This window comes from Chiroxiphia lanceolata, chromosome 6 (assembly GCF_009829145.1).
Source record: "Chiroxiphia lanceolata isolate bChiLan1 chromosome 6, bChiLan1.pri, whole genome shotgun sequence".
Taxonomy (NCBI): Eukaryota; Metazoa; Chordata; class Aves; order Passeriformes; family Pipridae; genus Chiroxiphia; species Chiroxiphia lanceolata.
The window spans coordinates 59,863,072-59,886,977 of NC_045642.1; the positions used below are offsets into that span (position 1 = coordinate 59,863,072).

The 23,906-nt window shown below is 44.8% G+C and overlaps 1 protein-coding gene across 2 annotated transcripts; it reads left to right on the forward strand.

Annotated features, from left to right (window-relative positions):
• The first annotated feature begins 3,941 nt into the window (after positions 1-3,941).
• Positions 3,942-22,243, forward strand: DHRS7 (dehydrogenase/reductase 7). 2 transcript variants are annotated; one of them, XM_032691175.1, is made up of 7 exons: positions 3,942-4,095; positions 8,913-9,065; positions 14,660-14,766; positions 15,084-15,323; positions 19,571-19,693; positions 21,103-21,318; positions 22,027-22,243. In XM_032691175.1, exons 1-7 carry the CDS (start codon positions 3,966-3,968, stop codon positions 22,060-22,062), a joined length of 1,005 nt encoding a protein of 334 aa, XP_032547066.1. In that variant the 5' UTR covers positions 3,942-3,965; the 3' UTR covers positions 22,063-22,243. The 2 variants fall into 2 exon arrangements, with proteins under 2 accessions (XP_032547066.1, XP_032547067.1); XM_032691176.1 differs by lacking the exon at positions 3,942-4,095 and adding an exon at positions 7,998-8,043 and having other exon boundaries at positions 22,027-22,218.
• The last annotated feature ends 1,663 nt before the right edge of the window (positions 22,244-23,906 follow it).

Below are 23,906 nucleotides of genomic sequence, written 5' to 3' on the forward strand. Positions count from 1 at the left end.
GAGCAATCCAATCAAATATTTATTTCTGCCATATTGCCTTAGAGACAGAAGGCAGCTTATCTTGCTTTTATTTACACTAATTGTGTCAATATAATTAGTGTAACTCTTGAGAATAAGGCATGTTATCATACTGTGTGCTGAGTTTAACTGTTCTGCTATCTGCTGCCACCGAGGAAACACAGGAACCTCAGCAAGGGTCACAGCAGGGTGTGGAGCAAGACTGTGACCTCCCACATTAGCAACTGTTCGTGATTTTGTTTTCAGAGCCTTGTACTTCAGCTTTGCATTGGCTCTTGCACTTCCCAACCACAGTTAAGTACTTTGTGCAGATACTGGGATATGTTTGCTGAACTCCAAAGTGCTCTCTGCATCAGCCACAGGGCAAAGTGCAACAGAACCGTCATACATTCTGCTGATGTTCAGGTTGACCTTGGTTGACTTTTAAAAAAACTGTTAGCAGCAATGGCCTCTTCAGAAAGTGAAAATTAACTTCTCATGTGGAAACTAAGGTCAGGCATTAAAAGGGGAAATATTTTTTTTTTCCTTGGGAATTCAGACATTAGTCAAATCCAGGGGCTTCGTTATGATGTGATCCTTTAAGAGGTCATAGGGTCATAGAATCATTAAGGTTGGAAAAGACCTCCAAGATCTTCAAGTCAAACCTTTGACTGATTACCACCTTGTCAACTAAACCACGGCACTGAGTGCCATGTCCAGTTGTTTCTTGAACACTTCCAGGGATGGTGACTCCACCACTTCCCTGGGCACCAGCTCCCCTGGTGCAGTTCAGTCCATGTCCTCTCGTCCTGTCACTTGTTATCTGGGAGAAGAGACTGACTCCCATCTGGCTACAACCTCCTATTGGGGAGCTGTAGAGAGTGATGAGGTCCCCCCTGAGCCTCCTTTTCTCCAGGCTAAATCCCCCAAGCTCTCTTAGCTGCTCCTCATAGGACTTACTCTCTAGACCCTTCTCCACTGTTGCCCTTCTCTGGATTTGCTCCAGCACCTCAATGTCTTTCTTGCAGTGAAGGGCCCAGAACTGGACACAGCACTTGAGGTGTGGCCTCATCAGCGCAGTACAAGGGGACAATCACTTCCCTGGTCCTGCTGCCTGCACTACTGCTGATAAAGGCCAGGATGCCATTGCCCTTCTTGGGCAGATGTTCCACTTTGCTTTGGAATTTCGTGAAACAGCTCTTCTCTAAGTAGTTACTTCCCTGAAGCAACAAAATGAGTTTATATTACTGTCCACACTCAATGTTGAACTTCAACAAGGAAAGCCAGAGCACTGCTGGCCATAAAGGTTGGACTGGAAGTGGCAATCCTGGATGCCCATCAATCTTTTGCCAATTGCTTTGGGGTTAAGCAGAAATCTCTCAGGCAGTCTGGCATGATTTGCATGTCTTACAGCAGCCATGTGTAAAAGTTGCAGCCTGTGGTAACTTCACTGCTGGTGGGGATCTCAAAAGAAATCTTTTTGAATAGACTTGAATAGATATTTCCTTCAGTATACTTATCTATCATTAAGATAATACTTATGAGAGGAGCATATTTGCTTTTCATAAGTTGGAAAACTGCAAAAATGGACATCACCTTGTAAAGGACCTTGCAATTTTTCCCAGTGCTCTGCTTCCCAAGCTCAGATTGATACTGAGCATTCCTTCATGCACCGAGCAGGAATTTCATGCCTGTCTTGGGGGCAGGCAGTAAAATCCCCACTGATGGCAGCTGTGCAGGTGTACAAACACACAAAAACTCCATAACTGAACCTTTTTTTTAAACAGGAGAAATCCGTTTTACTCATTTTGTTGTAAAAGGGTTGAAGTACAGAGTGAACAGGATAAATTCTCACCACTCACCGATCACAGGATGCTGAGACCTCATGAGCTCCTCCTTTCTGTGCTCAGCCTGAGCTGCTACATACCTTGTCTTTGGGGATATCTGGGAAAACCCTCACTGGGAATATACTGTGCAGGTTCAATGTGCATCCTTTTCTGACTTTGTAGTGCCTGTTCGGGTATGCTGTGGCACAAAGCTCCATCATTGTGTGTGCACCGCCTGCACTTAGCACAAGGAGGAAATAAGACCCAGAAAACACTTTAAATTACTTGCTATTTGTTTATAATATTTATGTTCTGTATGACATTAAGGTTCTATTATGATATGCATTGCATTAACACAAAATAAATAGTTCTCAACTCATAAAACAGGAGAAAGCAGAGAAGTATAAAGAATAGCTGTAACCCCTAGCTGTGTAAATGTGAACAGTCATAGTTCCTGTGACTTCCTTCCTAACCTCCAAAGGCCTGCTTCTATTCTAAAACACCACAACCATTTAATTTACCATTATTGTTTTGGAGATGGTTGAGGATTGGTATTATTTACAGACAGAAAGTATGTTGGCAGTGTGTTCTTATTTTCTGTCACCGTTCCCTTGTCGTATGGATTAGGTTTGGACTGATTTGCTGAAAAGTGAGTCAGAACCTAAAGGTTCAAAGGTAGACAATGGCTGTGTTTTGCCTCAAAAAGCTGTCATGCAAATGTGTTAATTTAGGAGTTGATTCATGAAACCTTCGGTCATTGGTGGAGCTGGAACAGATCAGGCAGCTGCGTGTTGTAAACACAACCATCCTGTGCTAAGTCTTCTACAGGCCTTAACCTGTATGATTTTGGGAACTGGCTGTGTGTCCTGTCCTACATATGCTCTGCATGCATTTGTGTCAAGCGTCTGGCAAGAAGGCAGGAATTATTATGAGTTACCCTTTTCATAAAATCATGGAATCACAGAACGGTTTGGGTTAGAAGGGATCTTAAAGATCATCTCATTCCAAAACCTCTGGCATGAGAAGGGACACCTTCCACTAGACCAGGTTGCTCCATCCAACTTGGTCTTGAACACTTCCAGGGATGGGACATCCACAGCTCCTCTGGGCAACCTGTGCCAGTGCCTCACTTACCCTCACAGGGAAGAATTTCATCCTAATACCTAATCTAAACCTACCTGCTTTCATTTTAAGGCAATTTATCTTGTCCTATCACTGCAAGCCCTTGCAGAAAGTCCCCGTCCAGCCTCCTTTTTGCATCTGTACCTCCTGTTATGAAAGACTTTGGTACATCAAAGCATTAAGAACGGCGTTTTTCCCCTCTGCACATAAGCACCGGTAAGTGAAGAGCTGTAGATGAGTGATGTGATGACCAGAGATGTCGCAGCCCATGTTTTTTAGCACTTGTGAGTATCCACTACCACGGATTTTTGAGCTTGGGGGTTAAATCCAAGGTGTGCAATGTTGGGTCCATGTGAGAACTAGGTTTGCGTTCACAGGTGGCAGAGCAGGAGGCGCATCCAAGGGCAGCATTCCCGCAGGAACCTGGAAAGCCTGTGGTCTGTGACAAGGGCCAGGGCTGGCTGCAGGTGAGTTGGAAGCCCCCGTGGGGAGATTAATCGCCGGGTTCCTCAAGGGACAGCCATGGGGCTTTCCAGGAAAACGGCCACTGTTTCTTTTATCTTCGAACACCGGTGTTTGAAACACCAGTGTCTGACCTCCGAGCACCAGTGTTTGATCGATCCCCGAAGACCGGCGCCAAGCCCCGCAGGCCGCCCCGATGCCCGGCGGGCAGCGCTGTTTACCCCAGGGGAAGGCCGGGCAGCCCCCGCTCGCCTGGGGGCACGGCGGGGAGGGGAAAACAGAGCGCCCCGCTCCCAGAACCCGACCTTCACCCCGCGGCCACACGCGCGGGCTCTGCCCTGCAAACCCCGCCCTTATCGCCGCAGCCTTGACCGCGCCAGCGGCCCGGCCCGCAGCGCCTCCGGCCTCTGGGGGAGCGCAGCGACCGTGGAAGGGAGGGCTCGGGAGTGGAAGGGAGGCGGGAGGCGGGAGGCGGGCAGGAGGCCGGCGCTGGCAGCGGGCGGCGGGGGCGGCTCCCGATAAAGGGGCGCCCCGGGCAGGCGGGCTGCGGCCGAGGCGATGGCGTGCACGCTGTGCCTCTTGCTGGCGGGTGGGGCCCTCCTGGCGCTGCTGCTGCAGCTGCTGCGCTGGCTGCGGGCCGACGGGGACCTCACGCTGCTGTGGGCCGAGTGGCGGGGGAAGAAGCCAGGTAATGCCGCCCCTGCCTGCAGCCCCCGGGGCGGGGAGGGGGGAGCGGGGCGGCCGCGCCGCGGTGTGGCCCGGGGTGCGTGGGCGGGGGGCGCTGCTGCTCTGGGGTGGCGGCAGCGTGTGGGGAGTCCCCGGAGAGCCGCCGCTGCCCGGTGGCACCAACCCTCGCCGGCTGTCCCGTGGGCTTATCTAGAAAAACACCACAAATTTACCTACCCCTATGCCTGGATAAGACCTCCCGTGGCGATAAAGCGGCTCCCTAAAAGCCGCGCCGCGGCCTCCATGGGGTCCCCGCGGGTCCGTGGCGGGGGCTGGCGCGTTTGCCCCAAAACTTGCTTGTTTTGGACAGTTTCTGGGCAGGTTCCCAGTCCTGGCCCGCGGGGAGCGGGGGTGGTGTCGAGGGGAGGGTTGGGAAGGGGACGGGCGTGCCCGGTGCGTGCGGCGGCTTCGTCGTCTGTTTTAGCTTCTGCTTCGTCTTGTCCTGACAGCTCCAAGCAAATAGATCTCGGTTTCGCAGGGGTGTTGAAAGTGTTTACTGCGAAGTAAACGTGAATATTAATGTTGGGTTTAAAGGGGTTTCCTCTTCCGAGGATTGTGCCCTGAGCGGTGCCAGGGACCAGCCCCACGCGATGCTCTCAGGGGCTCTGCGTGTTTCTGTACGGTGCTGCCTTTGTCAGCCGTGGGTACAAAAGTTCGATGAAATGCTGCCAAAACAGGGACTTTCAATTCTAGCTCTTGAGGAATTATGTTCTTCAAGTGTTGATCTTTCTAATCCGACTGCAATTCTTCCCACTTCTGGACAAAGATCTTTGGAAGTCATAGGCTTTGTTTGCTTAATAGAGGCTTTTTTTTTTTTTTTTCAGAAAAGCCATAAATTTCTGGATATCCCCCCTCAGCCTAGCCAGCAGTGGTGATTTGGGGCTGCTGTGAGCTTCTGGGTGTGGGTGCTTGAGGTGGAAGCAGGGAGTGGGGGCGGAAGCTGATCTGAAAGAAGGTGGGATGAGGGACACTATAAGATGTCCCATGTGGAAGTTGAAAGTGGTTGTTGGGTTGAGATAGGGAGATAAGACTGCATCAAATGAAAGTGGATCAGGAACGATGGAGTAAGGTTTGGCTTGGGACTGTGATTTGGTGGTGGTGGTGCAGGTGAAATTTGGCATTAGGAATGGTTTGAGAGAGGAGAAGGACAAACTCTTTGAGACATCTCTGTGTTTTCCTTTCAGTAGAAGGCTTCTGCAAATGTACATGCTTTTCTGTTCTCCATTATATGGACTAGCACAAGTAATAAAGCTCTAAAAATTACTAAATTTAAATCAGTGTGAACAATCTTGTGTAACTCTTTGGATATGCAGCCCAAGGTTTTATACTAACTCCATCAGGAAGATAGTTCCCTTGCTGTAAGAAAACTAAAAAAATCTTCATGTGTGGACTTTGTGCTGAGTCTTTCCATGACCTTTACAGAGAAACAAGATAAATCCTGACTAGTACAACCGGAATTGAAGCTCTGTCCTGAGGGATCTACGTGCAGTGCACACCAAGGTGTAGGAGCTCTCAGGTAGACAGCATTACTGAATGTAGCCTTGAGAATTATTGGAAGCCTGGAAAACTTTTAAGTAGTGTCTGAAAGTTACCATATAAAGAGCAATGTAGTCATTTTTTGATGGAGTTGTTTCAACATGTAATATAAGAATCAGGCAGAAATTTGACTGCATAAGAGGTGAGCTGTGCTTTGGCACCCCACCCTACCCCCAGCCTCAGTGCTTGTAAGTAAGTAAAATATATAGCTGAAATGGTACCATTTGGGAAATCAGGTAGGAGAACAGAAGTGACAAACACTGGAAAATATGTTTATTTAAATAAATTTCTCTTACTCATCCCGATATTGTGCATGTAATGGAGTGTGTCTACATAAATTACATGTGGATCCCATAAAAAATCCCTTGATTTTTAGCTAAAGCTGTTGTTAGAGCTGTCACTCTTGCAGTCATTATATCGTGTTATCACTTCTACAATATCATTATAGATGTTGAAGTTTTTGGACATGAAAATATTTGGCAGAAAGCAGACTGATCTCGTATATTTCTTGTGCTGTAAACTGTAATTACAGAGAAAGGCTTCAAGGTAGGTACGACTGGTTCCATTTCAGTGATTCAATTCTATAGAGAAAATTGACTTCTGGATTTTTTTTTTTTTAATTGGCAGATGCTGGGTTGCTTCCCACTTTCTGAGTATGTTTGTGGTCAGGAGAGAAGGATTTCTGGGTGCTGGGTGCCTTTCCTTGTGTGTTGTGTTTCCTTAGCTGGACAACAGTCACTCTAAACCCTGTGCTTTTTACAAGCAATCCAGTATTATCAAGCTAAAGGGGATCTGTTTATGTATGAAAGCCTACTCCGAAATCTGGGAATAATGGTGTGGTTCTTTAGGTCTGTGGGGAGGATGTTCTGCTGTAAACTTCCCCACCTCAAATATTTTTTCTGAAGGAAATGACATGGCAGCCTTGTGCTATAAGAGCTATACAATGTTTGAAAAAAAAAACCCCTCTAAATAGAGCTACAAACCCACTTTTTGGATTACTTGCAGTGTGACTGTCCGACCTTTCATTTGTTATGCCTGGTAACACAGTAGTTAATGGTCAGTAACAGTATAATCTGCTTTTATTTTTTAATTTCGCACGGTTAATTTTTAAACTTACTTCCAGTAACAACAGGACACTTACTCTGGAGCAATCTGATGGTTTGATACTTGTTCTGCACCAGGATTTCAGGTTTTCCATTATGGTAACTCTCAGTAGCTCAGTGCTGGGTAACTCAGCGCTGGGGAATTGGTGGAAAACTTGCCTTATCTCAGTTAATTATTCTGTTCACAGAACAAGATCCTGAATAACTGCTGTGAAGCTGCCCAAGACAGGTTGGGAACTGGGAAACTAAGGGGTAGGAGGAAGCGGATTTGTTTTCAGTAGCAAGAGGAATGAGTGTGGTAAGCAGGGCTGAAAGTATGTCCATGTGTTGTTTTGTTCATGCAGTGTTTGTCTACTTGTGTTTTCTGTCAAAAAAAAATGTAGTAGGAGAGGTGAACCCCCCTGTTCCTTGTCATTAGTTCAATGAATTGGGAATATATTGGAATAAAACTGTAAGAAAAGGGTGTGAATAAGCTTTACAGGCAGCAGCCATTTGGTATAATGATGAATACAGTGGATATTCCTACAACTTCTCTTTCCACCTCCCAAGCTCATAACCTTAGAATACATCTCTCCTTTGGGAAGTGACTCTTGTTGCTGTTGTTAGTGTTTTTAGAAACAAAAAAAAAAAAACCCAAACCGCAAAAGCTTGTTTTTTATGAGGGATTTTTCTTTGGCTAAAATACAGTCAGCTTAAAAAAAGACAAATACCACTCACTGCCAGTCCCACAAACTCACGCTGAGCTCTGACAGTCAGTCTTGAGTGCTCTCTGCTCTTGTCAAAAGAGTAGAAGGTTTTGGTGCTGATGTCTTTGTGGGTTTTGTGTCATTAAGACTCCAGAAGTAGAAATTTGAAACACAGTGTGGTGTAGAGAAAACCAGGAAATGAATCCCTGGAGTAAGCAGGAAGTAAAAGCAGTGCCAGCCACCAGCTGCCATGAAAAAGAAGTACTTTTGCTAAATTAAATGATGGGTAAGTTTCAGCTTAAAAAGCTGAAAAATGCTACTGTGGCACTTTTCAGAGTGGAACTGGCCTAAAGTCTCAGGAACTGCTTTTGGCTCTGCTGTTTGAATTGTGCCATGACATCTTATTGGTTGGCAAGATGTTGAAATACTACTCTTCATGAACTTGAGAAAGAGAAAGAGGAGCTCCTGTCAGCAGTGCTCTGAGTGAGACAGATCTTCCCCAAGACTACTGTTCACTAAAACTGATCTTGGAGAACACAGACAAGTGTCAGGCAATGGTACATTCTGGAAAGTGCTGCGATATTAGTGAGTGATCATCCATCCTTAAATCATGTTCTAGAATTAAATGGGTGATTTTCAACCGTCTGTTGTACTTGATGGTTTTGGATGCATGTCTGGAAAACTGAGCCTTTTCCCAGTACCCAGGTGTACCATGGAATGGGAATGATTGTAAACAAGGGGGAACAGGCCTATCAGCAAAGGAGTAAGAGGAGTAAGATGTTCTTATTTTTGCTACAGGTTAAGAAAGCGTGTCAGGGCAGGAACTGTGGCTACATGGGGAATTCACATGTGAACTTACACCTTGGGAACTCTGTGTGCTGTGCTCTGGCCAATGCAGGAATTAACCTGCATCAGATACAAAACAAAGTGAATTAACACCCATTTGGGTTTTTATGATCTGCTGTCTTTGTTCAGAGGATTCTGTTCTGTCAGCAGTTACTTAGGAACGTTATTGGGATGAAACATTATTTGGAAGGGTTTGCTTAGGCTTTTCTTTGGATTTGCAATACAGTAACTGTTTCCTGTTACTTCCAAGAATTCTCTTCCCCCTTTTTCTCTGAAGCTCTGGTTGATGAGGTTAGTGGAGTTGCTATGTGTGGATGGCTTGCAGAAATGCAATCAAATTTCTTCCATCAGGTAAATAACCCATGTTTATTCAGATGACCCTTGGGACAAAGTTCAAATGGCAACAGGACAGCTATGAACAATTTCACAACTTCATGTGACTAAAAAATAAAGAAGTCAGGATTTTGTAATACCCCCAAACTGGAGCATATCTCTAAAAAACAGTATCAGAATTCTTAAAAACAGTATCAGATTGTACTCCTGCAGTGAGTTAGATGTTTATCCTGGCATTGGCAATGTGTAAACTGCTGTCTTGATTCCTTTGACAGAAAATGAGCTGCGTGGCAAAGTTGTCTGGGTGACAGGAGCTTCAAGTGGAATTGGAGAAGAACTGACTTACCAGCTGGCAAAGATAGGAGCCCTGCTTGCCATCTCTGCAAGAAGGGAGGATGAGCTGGAGAGAGTGAAAAAGAAATGCCTTGGTAAGTACAACTTACTACTTCATGCAGACAGCTCCACTCTTACTGTGGTGGAATTGCCACAGACACACTAACCCACATGTCATAGGAATAAATTTAATGGTGAAAGTCAGCTTTATACAGGGCTTCACTGTACCTTTGAAGCTGGTATTTTCTTTTTTTTTTGAGTGAGAAGCCTTTGTGTGGACTTGCATTACAAGTTCCTTCATAAGCCTCTAAAAATCTCCTTATCAACTGCAAGTGGTCTTGTAAGATACTAGATTAAGAAATGCAATAAATACTGTGGGGAATGGTGGAAACAATCTCAGGGGTATCATCCTGTAAAGAACCAAAGCATGTAGGTGCACCCTGCTGAGAAATCTTTCTTCAGGTTTGTGTGTGTTACAGGCAGAGCGATGACTGACTTTGCTCTTTAGAACAGGAACGAGTAGAAATGTTCAGAAGTTGTTCTAAGAATGTGCAAGAAAAAGGATCTCCTGTAGATCAAAAGGAACAAATGTGAAGTGGAATGTTTAACTATTCCATTTGTCTTTCATATGCCTGTGGAGTCAGTAGTCTGGTTTCATTTCTCCTGTTTCTCTTTTTCCCTCCTGTTTTCTGTTTTGGCAGGGAGAGGAATATACAGTTAATTCATGCTGACAGAGGTTTTGAACATGGTTAATGTTACACCTCTTCCAGGCTGTTTATCCTCTAGAGCTCAGGATGCAGTGTTTTATAGGGAATCTGTTATCACACCAGCAGTTCCTTCCTAGTAATGTTGATAGAATGTCTACAGTCTACTTGGAACGTGTGCTAGGGAACACTGAAATGTTTTTCTTGGGTTATCACCTAAACATTTCTAGAAAGCTAAAAGCTGCAGCAGCCTACTCAGAAAATCTCTCAAGGAACTTTCAAAAATGCACAACTCCTCAGTTTTGTTTACTGATGGCTCCAAAAAGCAGCCACTTAGAGGTTTACATTTAAAAAGAAGCAGGGGACGTGCGATGACAGGGTGGCAGTTGTGACAGAATGTCAGTGCTGTGTTTAGTGGTCAGGAGGAGTCTGCAACTACATCTGCATCTGTGGCTGTTTGTTATCATTGCAAAACTGATAACACAAGATGGGCTGGCAGGAGCTCTAATCCTGGATAGGCATTTTCAGGAAATACTTGTATGAGAGGGTTATGTGTCAAGGGAATATTCAGAAATGTTATTTCAATTTATGTGCACCAAGAGTACAGACTTCTCTGAGGTGATTTCTGCTTCTGTCAACTTTTAAGTGACCCTGTGAATGTCTGAGTTGTGCTATGTGTGAGCTTTAAAGTCTTGTGTAGCCCTGTGCTTTGCAAATATTTGCTGCTAAACTTTAACCTTTAACTAAAGGTCTGATGAATAGGAATATTGGAAACTCTTCAGTAACACAGAAACATAACAGGGGCATGAAGTGATAGAACAAGGGGGAATGGCTTTAATCTGACAGAGGACATGTTTAGATATGTGGAAGAAATTATTCCCTGTGAGGCCCTGGCACAGATTGCCCAGAGAAGCTGTGGCTGTCCCATCCCCAGAAGTGTTCAAGGCCAGGTTGGATGGGGCTTGGAGAACCTGGTCTAGTGGAAGGTGTCCCTACCAGTGGCAGAGGGTTGGAACTGGATGGTCTTTAAGGTCCCTTCCAACCCAAACCATTCTCTGAGTCTGTGATTCTATGACAGTTACTTCATGTTTTCTATCACCAGCCTTCCAGACTAATTGAACACACTTCACTCTCATCCTTTGCTTCTCAAGGCCACGTAAATCCAGCTACTACCCCTTTCCTTGACCATCTTAGTGGCCCTATTCTACACTATCTCTGGTGTATGTGTATTTCTTTGAACTAGGGGGGTCCAAGACTGGACACAGTGCTTCAGATGCAGTCTGAGAATGCTGTGTAGAGGCTCTTAAAAATCACTTTCCCTCAGTCTGCTTTTGTTAGTGCATCCTATTAGCATTTGTAATTGCCAGAACCAATCGCTGACTTACTCTCAGCTTGCTGTTGTCCTTTCATCAGGACCTCAGGTCTTGTTTGGGGAGCTGATCTGTAACCAGCTGGATGTTGGCCTGCAGTACTGCAGAGCATTGTGCTGACCCAGGTGGGAAGTTTGTCATTTGACTTTATTGAGCTTAATGAAGTTTGTCAGACTGTTCTTAGGGCTTGTAAAGATGCCTCTCCATGGCAGTCCTGCTCTGCAGCAGAGCAGCTGTTCCTCTGACCTTGATATTAACTGAAGATTTTCTCAAAACCTGTGTTTTGTCCCATCATTGGGTTCATTAATGAAGATACTAAAATATATTGATCAGGGAGAGATACCACAGATCACAAAAAGCAATTAAGTTGGTCAGGCAGTATATGGCCATGCTAGATCCATGCAGGCTTTTCCCATGTACCTACTTCTCCTTCATGTACTTGGAAATTGCTTTCAGGAGGAATTGCCACATAACTTTCCCAAGGGCTGAGGTTAGGCTGTGTGACACTTCATTTTCTCCAGTCACTGGGGAGTTACTGCACTTACCAAGGACCTTCCAAAGATAAGTGATATCAGTCAGCTCTTGTAAATCTTGGATGTATATATTGCCCTGCTTATATGTGCGATTTGTCCCTAATTTGTCTTCCTCTGACTCTGTTAGCATTTATTTCCCCCAGAGTTCAGCCTCAGGAGTGTGGGAGACTTGAGAGGAGATCTTGCCAGAGAAGACTAAGGCAAAGAAGGCAATAAGTACCTGACATTTTTCTGTGCCCTTCCTCACTTCCCCCTCACCATCCCTGCTCAGCAGTGAGCTCACTGTGTCTTTGGTTTCCTTTCTGTTGCCGCTGTGCCTGTGAAGCCTTTGTTGCCTTTCACATTCCTCACCAGTTTCAACTCCATCTAGTTGTTGATCTTCCTGATTCCATCCCTACATGCTTGGGCAGTGGTCCATGTGCTTCCTGAGTGGCTTGTCCCTGCTTCCACCTGCATGTTTTCTCTTTGCAGTTGAGTTCAAGACTGTTCTGCAAGGTCTGAGTAGCGTGGGGTGGATTAGGATTGAGCTGCAACATGTAACATCAACGTGAATTTGGCTGAATTATGGGGCATAATTGGAGCTAATGGGCTGTGACATGGCTGCTGGAGAGGCTGTACACAGCAGCAACTGAACTGAATGTCAGAAACAAGCACATGTATCTCGTTCAAAATTTAGTGACACCACCCTGTGATACAGGTTTATGCACTCTACACTGCCTAAAAGCTGAGGGAGAGAGAGAAGGAAAGCCCTGTAAGAGCTATGGTAATACCTGTTGAGTCATGCATATGCCAACTCAACACTTCATTGCACTTGTGCAGGAGGGAGAGAAAACAACTTGTATAACTTACAAGGCTCCTGCAAGTGGCTGCTCTATTTCCCCCAACCACTCTCTGCAACATGAGCTGAATTCTATCAGAAATGTTGGAGGCTGCTTTCTCTCAAAAACCCTAAAAAGAATACAAGTAAGCAGGATGTTTCCTGGCTTGACAGAGCTCAAATATGATTTAAATATGGATAGGCCAAATGAGTGACAGGCAATCTGTGAGTTCAAGAATGGTGCAGTAATGGAGGTTGGGGAATGGACCCCAGGAGGTCACATGGATCAGCCTCTGCTAAAAGCTCAACTTCTGTCTAATGGCATCACACAAGGGAGAAATAAAAGAAGAGGAAATGCTGAAGAGCTGGAAAACACTGCACTGAGCAATAGTGTTTGTCATGTTATGAGAAACTGAGATCTGGGGTTCACATGTATTGAAAAGTCTCGTTGATCTGAAACCTGATCAATGAACTCCGAACTAAGGTCTCCCACTTGGGACCAAGTGTTTTTCTGGGTGTCATTATTGTTCCCTTAAACACATCAGTTTGGTAGCAGGCAAAAAAAAGGCAGTGGAATGTTGGGGGTTATTAGTAAAAGCAATGAAGAACATCATTCTGGCAGTGTATAAACTGGGACGTGCCCATGCCTTTGGCACTGGGCACAGTGCTGTGCCCAGCCAGAGAAAAACATGGGATGAGTGAATGGGAGAAGTAGTTTAGAAAAAGGGGAACAGGAATGTTTGAAGTTTTGTGAAAGCTGTCTATGAGGAGTGCCTAGAGTAAGGATTCCTCACCCTAGAAAAGAATTAAGGAAACTGCTAGAGAGATACAATTTGAGTGCTTTGGGGAGTGGAAATCAAACTGGACTCTGGATTGCTCCAAAACAAGGTTTCTTGTTTGAAATTCCCTGATGTCAGAAGTTTCTCACATCTTATAAAAGAGCGCTTCCTTCCTTATCAGCAGTCTGTGTCTCTTCCTCTGCTCTTTTGTTTCTCCTCCTGTAGTTTTTGTGGCTGGATTGAGTGTGTGGTCTTGTTAATCCAAGGCAGAAACACTCCACACCCTGAAAGGTTTCAGCCCTGCAAATCTGCTTGAGGCAGCATGAGGTGGAGCTGTGTCTCTGAGAGGGCAGCTTAAACTACATGGATTTTACTGCTGTATTTCTGGAAGAAACTGAAGGGAAAATACACATGGAGGGGTTGGAGGGAGCAATAAATGGAAATACTTGAAGCATTAAACCAGACAGTTTAACCAGTGGCTTAAGTACTAATGACCTTTGAACAGAGGCAGCTGGTGGCTTTAAGTAACCTCTTTATTTCTTCATCACTGTTAAGACAAAGTTTAACCTTCCATGTATTTGCAAGAAGTAGTAATTAAAAAATCAAGGCCTGAGGCTCTCTGTAGAGTTCAGCTGCTTAAAGGGGAGCAGGTACACTTAGCTGTGGCTGGGAAATGATTTAGAAACAAAAATGGCACTATCAAGCTAATGTAAATAAAACAAAAAATCATGCTGTGTGTAGTTAAAAAAGGTGAAGTGATGAATATTTTGGTTTTGTGAGTCATCTGTCCTGAAACCCCAGGGTAAGAAATCAGTGCTCAAGAAATGCCTTCTATGGAAGAGGTCAGTTGTTCTGAAGAGACAGTGGTAGAAGCACTCAACATGAGGGCTGGAACTTGATGGCAGCTGACTTTTATTTCAGGAGACAGATGTGTTAAAACTGCCAGTTAAACAAAACCCTCCTGCTTCCTCCAATAATGCCCCAATAATCCAGCTCCTCTAGACTTGGCCTCATAGCTACTCAGGTATGGATGTTGTGTTTTGGCTCTAAGTTGTACTAGTCCTGTTATCAGGAATAAACGTGCTTGACCTGTTAACATCCAAGCAGAATGTCAGGGCTGCCCATGTGCTGTGCTTCTGACTGGCTCAGAGAAAAATTTGGATGCACGTTACTCCCAACTGTTGGAATTTATTTGGAGAATTGATTTGTCTGTATGGAGCTACACCAGCCTGTTTTGGTAAAGTCAGGTTTTTTGTGTACAAAAGCATAATGATGAGAAAAGAAGGACCTGGTAGGAACAGGTTAAAAGTGGATTCTTGGTGGAGATAAAAATGAAAACAAAGCAAGCATTTAGTTTCCAACTTGGTGTTAGAGTTTCTTGGTGCCTTTTTCCTGAAATGTGGTGTTTAAAAGCATGTTACATTTCCTACAGTTGTTACATTAGCAGTTTCTTACTGGTTCCCATTCACTCCATGGTTGTTTTTAGAGATCAGCAGCTTGAGTGAAAAAGATATCCTTGTTCTACGTCTTGACTTGACTGACAGATCCTCTCATGAAGCTGCAACCAACAGTGTTCTTAAGCATTTTGGCAAGGTAAGGTGTGCTTCTGGGGTTAAACTGCTTTTTCTTCTCTACCTCCTGGACCTGCATTTATGTTCTTATTCTACTTTTATTTTATTTTATGATAAGTTCACTGGTGTCTACATCTTTATTCAGTATCAGTATTAAACTTGCCAAAAAGTCCTTGAATTTTTATCCCTTCTGGGTTTCAGCAGGCTTCGCAGAGATGCAACAACAAACAAATAATCCCTGGGCATAACTGAAAACTAATTTGGTGTCACTGAGTTGGCTGAGGAAGCACAAGAACTAAAGGAAATAAATTATATTAATTTATCTTTATCTTTCCCAAGATTGATGTTTTGGTCAACAACGGAGGACGCTCCCAGCGCTCCTTGTTTGTGGATACAAACCTGGATGTCTACAATGCCATCATAGAACTCAACTACCTAGGTACAATCTCTTTAACAAAGTATGTCCTGAATCACATGATCCAGAGGAAAAGAGGAAAGATTGTTACTGTGAGCAGTGTGATGGGTATCATGGGAGCTCCTCTTGCCACTGGGTACTGTGCCAGCAAGCACGCTCTGCAGGTAAGTTAAATTTTGGAAGTTAATTAAGTCTTGCTGTGTAATAGACCAGCATCAGTGCTATGGCAAAGGACTTTATTCTGTGCAGAAAACACAAATCTCCCAGGAAATTAAACACAGCATCCTCAGGTATTGAAAGTCCTGAAATTAATTTGCTCTGAAATGCAAAATATCTCAGCTCCCAGTATAGATCTGTTTTCTGACTAGAATTCAAGTGCCATCTTAGTTGGTTCTAACCACTACCTGGGTAAAATTCCACTGTGAAACACAAGACCTTGACCTCTGGCCCTCAGATGAGGGAATACCTAAAGAGGAGGATTATTCTGTATAGAAGTTCTCAACTCAGTGAGGGAGGAAAAGTCACTGGTGAGAGTTCTAAGACTACAGGAAGCCTTTAGGGCAGTGAAGTGAGAACAGTAAGTGGTAAAGCAAACTACCTAGGAAAAGGAGAATTTTTTGATCTATCTGGGAATATCTGAACAAATCTTCCCAACAGTTCTGAATGTTGTTCTGGTGTGAAGAACTTGCAGCTCACAGTGTCCTAGGAAGTTTCTTCTGCCTAACACTTAACTTTCAGTATTGCTTGGAAAGGGTTTTTGAAAGTAGTGTCACTTGAGTGGAAAAACATAAAAGAGGAGCTCAGAAGAGTATCTGCCTGTGTCGTTGAGGAATCATTTGTTTAACTGGTAAATTTGTTTAGACATATTCCTCTTTCACCACTGTTTGTCTTCCTGCTAATGTACATTTTGGTCTCAGTAAAACAAACTTCAGCTGTGCTCAGTGGTGGTTTAAATAACTGGCACCTTTGCCCTCCCTGCTGCATTTAAGCACGTCAACAGAGTAAATAACTGCTTAACCTGGGGGATCAATATCTTTTTGATAATTTGACTAACAACAACAAAAATGTAACAAGTGGCTGACACTGCAAAGCTACGTGAAAGAATGGAGGGGTAGACGATGGTGACAGGTCTCTGCTGACAAAGTTTTCCCTTAGTGGTGGGGAGGGATCTGCTGCTCTTCACTGGAGTAGCAGTGCTGACATTGCCCATCAGAGGCCAACTTTTGGGTTAAGTCTAGTAGATTTAAATTAGAAGAATGCAGTGAGCAGAAGCCTGGATCCCCTTCATGCTCCTTTATTTATTAAATTTTCTTTTGGTTGAATTATCTCTGGGTGTGGTGCAGTTGGGCTAAGCAGGGCTAATTAATTGCAGAGCACAAGGAATTCATGTGCTGCTTTAAAAATACTCGGAATTCTGAATCTCATGTTAAGATTGAGAGCGTGGACAGAGCTTTAAAGAGATAGATTTCTGAAATTAATTAAAATATGCTCTCTGAATTGCTTATATCTTCGTTAGCTTCTCCCTCTGCTCAACCAGGCCAGGCTTTAACCTCCATTCTTGTTTCTTTCACAGTAATTCTACAAATACCAATTGCAGGTGTTGAAACTTGTGATTTGCAGCATAGATTTCAAAAAGACTCTGTCTGAGAGTCTCTCCTGGTCTGGAGCTATGGCTAAGTGAGGGCAGGAAGCCCCAAAAACTAGGAAAAGCTTTTTTTGAATATTGAACTTCACCAGTACAGTTCAGGTAAGGGAAGTCTGCAAGAGTGGCAGCCCTCTTCAGATAGCCCTGTAGCCCATCTCTGATGGTGACCAAGAAGAAATCACAGATATCACAGAATATTCTGAGTTGGAAGGGACCCACAAAGCTGGAGAGAAGGGAGGGGAAAAATAAGACAAAGCTTAAAGTGATGCTCTTCCTGTTGTGTTTTCCCAGCATGTATCCACCTGTATTTTAAGACCTTCTTGAAATGAAGGTTGCATTTTGGCCACTAGTTATTAAGTATGTGAGCCTGTCTCACATGAATTCATCTGTTATGGGTTTTGGTTTGGTTTGGTTTTTTTAATTCATGCCTTGGAGTCCATCACAGCTGACACCCTTAATGCTGCAATCTTAATCATACTTTTTGTGGAAAAGTCCCTCCTTTTGCTGGTTTTGTTCTGGTTTTGTTTTTTAAATTCTTTTAAATGGCAGTTGGAGGAGGAAGGAAGGAATTCTGCTTAGAATTAGAATTTGTTCTTGAAACAATCACGCTTTGATTCATGCCAACTGGAATTCTTCATAACAATGTTCTAGTGATGAAATTATCCTTTGTTTCAATGCTGTAAGAGTCTGAGTTGAGTCCATGGGAGTCTGCATCTGACTGATGCAGTTTCTCTCTTGGTGAGGTGATGCTCATGGAGATCCTGTGCCATTCATCCAGCTGTAATTCATCTAATTGGTGGCACATGGAGTGGATCAGTGTGGAGTGGCCTTCAAAGTGTCCCTTCATCAGGAACTTGCCTAATAAGTCCATAGACTGCACTGAGCAGCAAAAACTCCTCTTTTTGTTCAGTTCTCTGGTCATCAGTGGAATCTGTAAATGTTTCTGTCATAGGAGTCATTTCAGCCTTGCCTTCTTCAGCATCTTCTGGGATTTGTTCACCAAGCTGGAAAGGCCCAGGGATGGCTGGGAGCAGTTCCTGTCCCACACACCCTGTGTCTGTGTGGCAGAGCTGGCTGCAGTCTGGGCTTGGTGGAGACACTCAGGTTCTTCCTCTTGCACTTGAGTTCCTTTACTGCTCCCAAATCTGGGTCTGTCCCTGCCTGAATTCAGAGAGCAACTGCTTTTCTTTCTTAGGAACTTAAAGCTTGTCTCCTGGGAGGAAGTGGAGGAATTTGATACCAGCTATCTTTGGATATCAAAGATAAGTGCTGGAATTAGAGAGCATGTACAAGCTGTATATAGAGCCTCCAGAGGGACCTGAGTACATGTAAGATTCTGGTTTTCACAGCTGTGTTGGTGCCACATCTGAAGGTGCTCAGTGGGCTGGAGGAGGCTCCTCTCAGGGCAGGAGGTAATCCAAGGGAGGGCCTGGCTTTTTAATCCAAAAAATCTGGGTGGCTGGCAGATTCCTGTGGTCCAGGAGCAGATTTCTGGGCACATAAGTGTCTTTAACATTAGAACTTAGTCCTCTCCAGGCTTTGCTGCCATGCTGTGAAGGAAGGTCTGACACCAGCTCTGGGGCCTGCAGGTACTTATGACTTCAAATATGCTGTCAGGGTTTTTATAGGGAACCGAGCTGCAAAGCCTGTGTGCAACCCATACACTGGAATTAGCCACAAGCAATTGGGAAACTGGAGCTCATGTTCTTGGTCAGAGTGTGCAAAAGCTTCTGTGGCTTGTCCCAGCTGATGCTTCTGTGTCATCACAGGCTCTTATCTGGCTGGTTTTAACCCTGTATTGCTACCCAGTGAGTTGCTCTGGGTCAGCCAGCCCTCTTCCCAAGCTGGAGGGGAGTACAAGTGATAACATTTTACTACAGTGGTAGTTTATCAGCCTGTGCTCACTCTCTGTCTCTGCTGTGACACAAAATTTCATGTTGGAATAAATACAGGGAACTGTTACTAAGCAGATCAAAGATAAGACATGATGGGGTGTTGGCTAAATCATCAGTACTTGACCAGTGCCTGACCAGTGCCCTCCAGAATTGCTCGTGTTTCCCATAACAGTTGCCATGTAAATGTGAAATGTTACCCAGATTCAGAGAACTTGTATCCTGTTAGCTTAAAGAAAAGAAGTACTTGCAGGTTTTTGTAATTACAGTTTAACTTGGATACACTGGTGTCATATTCCTGAGCTGAAATAAGATTTATATCTGTGTGGATGCAGATTTCAAAGTTTGCAGTGAATTCAGTGGTGCAGAATTGCCCCCTCTAAATTTGTCAGGGTGCACCTTTGACTTGCTGTGCTGAAAAGTTTTCCTCCTTCTCTGCCATAAAACCAGCCACTTACTCCGTAAAGCCACTTAACTGATAGAAACCATATGAAACCTTTAATCTCACCACAAAGAGCAAATCACCTAGAAAAGGTAATTTCCATGATATTGTAGTTCTTAGAATTGGTGGCATTTCCACTACTGAATAGCAAAGCTTGTCCTCAGGGACAGCAGAATCTGGATGTGGTTCAGCAAAATTATCCTTGTCTTCCCAAACAGACAATACACTGCACACTGGTTTGTATGTCAATGTCTGTGATTGCTGATAAGATGTTAAATTAGCCGTTGATTGTGGAAAGTCAAAGAAAGTAGGAGGAATTTTAGTGGAATACTGTTAAATTTTTACAGCATGAATTAGTATGAAAAGATGTAGTCAGTTAAACCTTGCAAAAACATGGTAAAAGGAAGATTTCATTATATTCTTTTCTTCTAGGGGTTTTTTAATTCCCTGCGGACTGAGCTGACTGACTACCCTGAGATCAGCATCATCAACATCTGCCCAGGGCCTGTGCAGTCCAAGATTATCCAAAATGTCTTTACAGAGAATCTTGCAAAGGTAAGAACTCAGTTCTGTTGTTATAAATCCAATTTTTGCTGCAGGGCCAGTGATCCTTTCGTGGTTTTCTTTTCTTTTTCTCCTCCCAGCAAACACTGACCTCATCTTTTTACCAAGAAGTGCTTTGAGTGGTACAGAACTGTCAAGTCTGTATGATAAAAAAATTGAGTTTGATAATTGTTTTATGCCTTCTCTCTTCCAACACATACAACCCAAGTCTGGTAAAATTTACTGTACAGCCACTGTGCTGCAGTTCTGGGGGAAAGTCCAGGCTTTTCTGGACACAGCTCAGCTCTGCCTGCAGAACACTGTCCTTGGGCACAGGTAGGGTTTTGTTTGCCCTGGTCACGCTGTGCCCTGGTGGGTGACGCTGCTGCTGGCACAGCCTCAGCTCAGCTGACAGGAGCTGTGCATTCCTTTCCTGTTAGGGATTGTTCCAGGAGGAAAAGCAAAACCTTCCAGCTGCACAGTGGCCTTTAATAAAGGCTGTCCTAACAAAGCAGCTGGCAAAAAATTGCCACTGTGATACATCAAACTGTAATCTGCCCTAAATTCAATCAATCTGAAGCTCAGGATAACCCACCAGTGAGGGGGAGGGGTTCTCCCATTGCTGAATCCAGTTCTGGAAGGATTTTTGGCTTGCAAAGCTTGATAATTGCATGAAAGAAAAGATGTACTCTGAGCAATGGGGAAAGCTTGCAAAACACATTCCTCAGATTTCAGCGTGGCAGAAGACCAGGGAGGAAGAGCAAATCTAGACCAGAACTGCTTCTGCCCTGGGAAACAAGAACAGATTGCTAGAGAAGTGTGTTTGTGCTGCAGTGAAATGTGTGTAAGTTCACAGGGGTGTTTTATGTTCACTCAGTGATACATGGGGACAAGACCTGGGGTAGACATCCCTGCTCCAAGGCAGCCTCCTGCTTTTCCCTTGGCTGAGATTACCCATGGAGGGAGAGTTGGCAGGAATATTTAAGTTAATGGGGAATGTGTCCTCATCAGCTAACTTGGTTACTGAGTAACTTGTAGCATAGAAGGGGGCAGAAAGCTGGGAATGCTCCCATTTCCCATGGGGTGTTCCCATTTCCTGGAGCTGCAGGAAGGGGGGTAACCTATTCCAATAATCTGTGTCACCATCCAGTAGAAGCTGTGCTGAAGCAGGGCAGAACTTGGAGATCCATTTTTTTTTTTTCTTTTTTTTAAACCTTTGACCCATCAATCAAGGCATTAATTAAAAGGGTGCTTTAATTAAGCCAAAGGAAGGTGGGAAGTGTTCCCACAGTGAAGACCAGCCCCAGCCTCTGCCGTACTGGCTGGGGAGGCTGGGAGGAGTATGCCTGTCACGCAGAGCTTGGCCTGTGTCCTTCCCTGGGCTCCGGCTCTAATCCCTGCTTGCCCTCTCTCCCGCCCAGTCCCTGGAGAACAGCGGTGACCAGTCCCACAAGATGCCCACTGACCGCTGTGCGCGGCTCACCCTGGTGAGCACGGCAAACGACCTGAAGGAGGCCTGGATCAGCGACCACCCCTACCTGGCCGTGTGCTACCTGTGGCAGTACGCGCCCACCTGGGCCTGGTGGCTCATGAACAGGATGGGCAAGAGGAGGATACAGAACTTCAAGAGCGGAGTGGTGAGTGCTGACTGACTCTTTGGCCAAGGGAACGTTGGGATTGCATTTTGGATCCGTTCCTGGTTGGTTTGTTTGTGGGTTTTTTTTTTTTCCCCTCCTCGCTTCCATAGCAGCTGATGCCCGGCCAGAGTCCATCCCTGCAGCCTGCTAGTGTAGAGTTACACGGTGTGGTCACAGCACAGCAAAGTCAGAACATCTTGTAGTGCCCCAGGGCTTGCTCTGATCTCCATCACACGGGCTGCAAGTTCAGGACTCACCCTTAATGCAGAGTTATAAGTCACTGGTGTAAATTGTTTAATGCATCTTAGAATTAGGACTGTGGAAAAAATCTCCCTTGGTCGTGTCTAGTTTTTGTGTCAGGCACGTAACCTGAGCACCTCCCAGGAGGGTGTGACACAGTGCTATTGTCTGTCAGGGCTCTTCACCCACACTGGCAGCCCCGGGGGCAGATGTGCTGCCTTCTGTCCCTGCAGTACTGCTTGGTAGATGCTATTTATTATTACTCTGTTTTTGTTGAACTTGGCACAAAAAACCCCCCCACATTAAAAGTACTCCAGAAGCAGGAAATGCGAAAATGAAACTTCCTACTTCCACAGTGTAACTGCCCCCTGTCACAAGCTCTTTCAAAGAAAAAACACTGTGAGTGAAGAACTTCAACAGAGCAGAAAGTGGGGGGTGAAATACTGATTTAATGTCTTCTCCCTTCAGGATGCTGATGCCTCTTACACAAGAAAGAATAAGTAAGGATGGGCCTGTACAACATCGTGCTGTTCTTGTGCTAAGGCTGAGAAACTTTTCATACTGTGTGACTGCAAGCAACAGCTTTTTTTTTTTTTTTTTTTTTTGTTATATCTTTATCATCCTCTATCTTGACAAATCTATCAAGCTGATGCCACACTTGAGTAAATAAAAATCTTTCTAAACATACCTGTTTCATGTCAAAGTTCCCACAGGCTGAATTTTTAAGCTTACAAGCATTGAGGCACACGAGAGGCTGGGCTGCTGTGATGCTGTTTTTCTGCTGCTATGACATTGGCAAATACCTGGTGAGCAGCCTAAAAATTATATACCCCAGGATCCTGTTTCCCTCACTTTCATTCCTAATTCTTGTTGAGCAAAAAAACAAACCCTCAAGTAGGTTGCTGTAGGTTGGGATGTCTGGTCTGTGCTTGTGAAATGTTCCTTGAGGAAAATGGTATTGAGGGCTAAATCCCTGAAGTTCTGAAACAATGTTTAGAAGTTACTTAATCTTTGGGTCTTGGCACCCCTCCAGGGTCCACAGGCCTCAGTCCTGTGGCTTTTGGTGAAGGCTAACAGTGGATGGGGCAGTGGGGAAGGGAGGGAGCAATGCTGTTCTTGCAACCCATTTTAGGCAGTGCTTAGCCCTGTGCTAAACCTGGCACTTGTTAAAACTACAGAGCAGCAGGAGCGAGGAGCAGAGAATGTTCCTGCAGCAGAACAGCCTCTGGCAATTACAGTGTGAAATAGAAGCTGAATTCTAGTTCCTGTACAGAGCAGAGGCCAATCTCAGCAGCACTGGTGGTGCACTGGGCAGCAGCAGCCATGAGGAAGCAAGAACTTCACTTTTGAAATGTTTACCATGGCACTGACACCTAATTCAGCCCTTGGCTAAGTTACCACTCCTCTGCATTGGTTAACTCACCTGCTCTTATACCCTTGGTGACCTTGCTGTTGACAAAGTCCTCAGTAATCTCTGGACGTACCTCCGGCCACACACTATCCAGGTAAGAAAAATCCTTACTTCACTGAGTGATAATAAAAGAATAACAACCCATTTGTAAATTATGGGAAGTTTCCAACCAGAGCAAATCATGTTTATGCCATGACAAAGATGGAAAGTACTGTCTAGGAAGAAAAACCCAAACCAAAACCCCTAATCAAATGGCAAATGTCTTGAGTGGAGGGTTCACTCCACTTGCAACACACCAGCTCCCACCTCACACCTCACCTCCCACCTCCCTCCCACCTTCTCTTCCCCCTCAAAAAAGGGGATGAGAAGCCTCTAGTAAGGATGTAAAACTGATCTCATTTAAATAAAGGTTCTCCAAAGCCACGATGAAGGTGTCTTACACTTACCTTTGTGTGCTGAACATCACAGCCTCTAAAGCAAGGAGCTGTTGGTTGGAGTTGAGTACAGCTGGTGCACACACGTGGTTACAAAGCAGAGCAGCTCTCAGGAGTCACAGGGGGAAGTGGTGGGGTGGCCTGTGCCAAGCCCAGTCCTGCATCCTGAGTGCAGTACAGTGGTAACCTCAACAGGAGCCTGTGCACACAGACAGGACCAGGCTGGAAGGTGCCCTGATTCCTGAATTCTTGGTAAATCAAAGAAATGCTCCAAACCAAACAGGACACGGTTCAAGAGCACACAACAAACCAACACACTGAACAGGGGCAGTCAGCTGCACAGAACAAGAGGCTGTAACCTTTGTTTCTGCCAAAAAAGAATATAAAAGAGTGTAACAGGAAAGGGCATCAGGAACTGGGATCACGCTGCTGCAAAAAATGCTGGGATGGGCTGATGGCTCCGTGCAGCAGTGAGTCAGGGGCGTGGGACACACTGCCTGTGA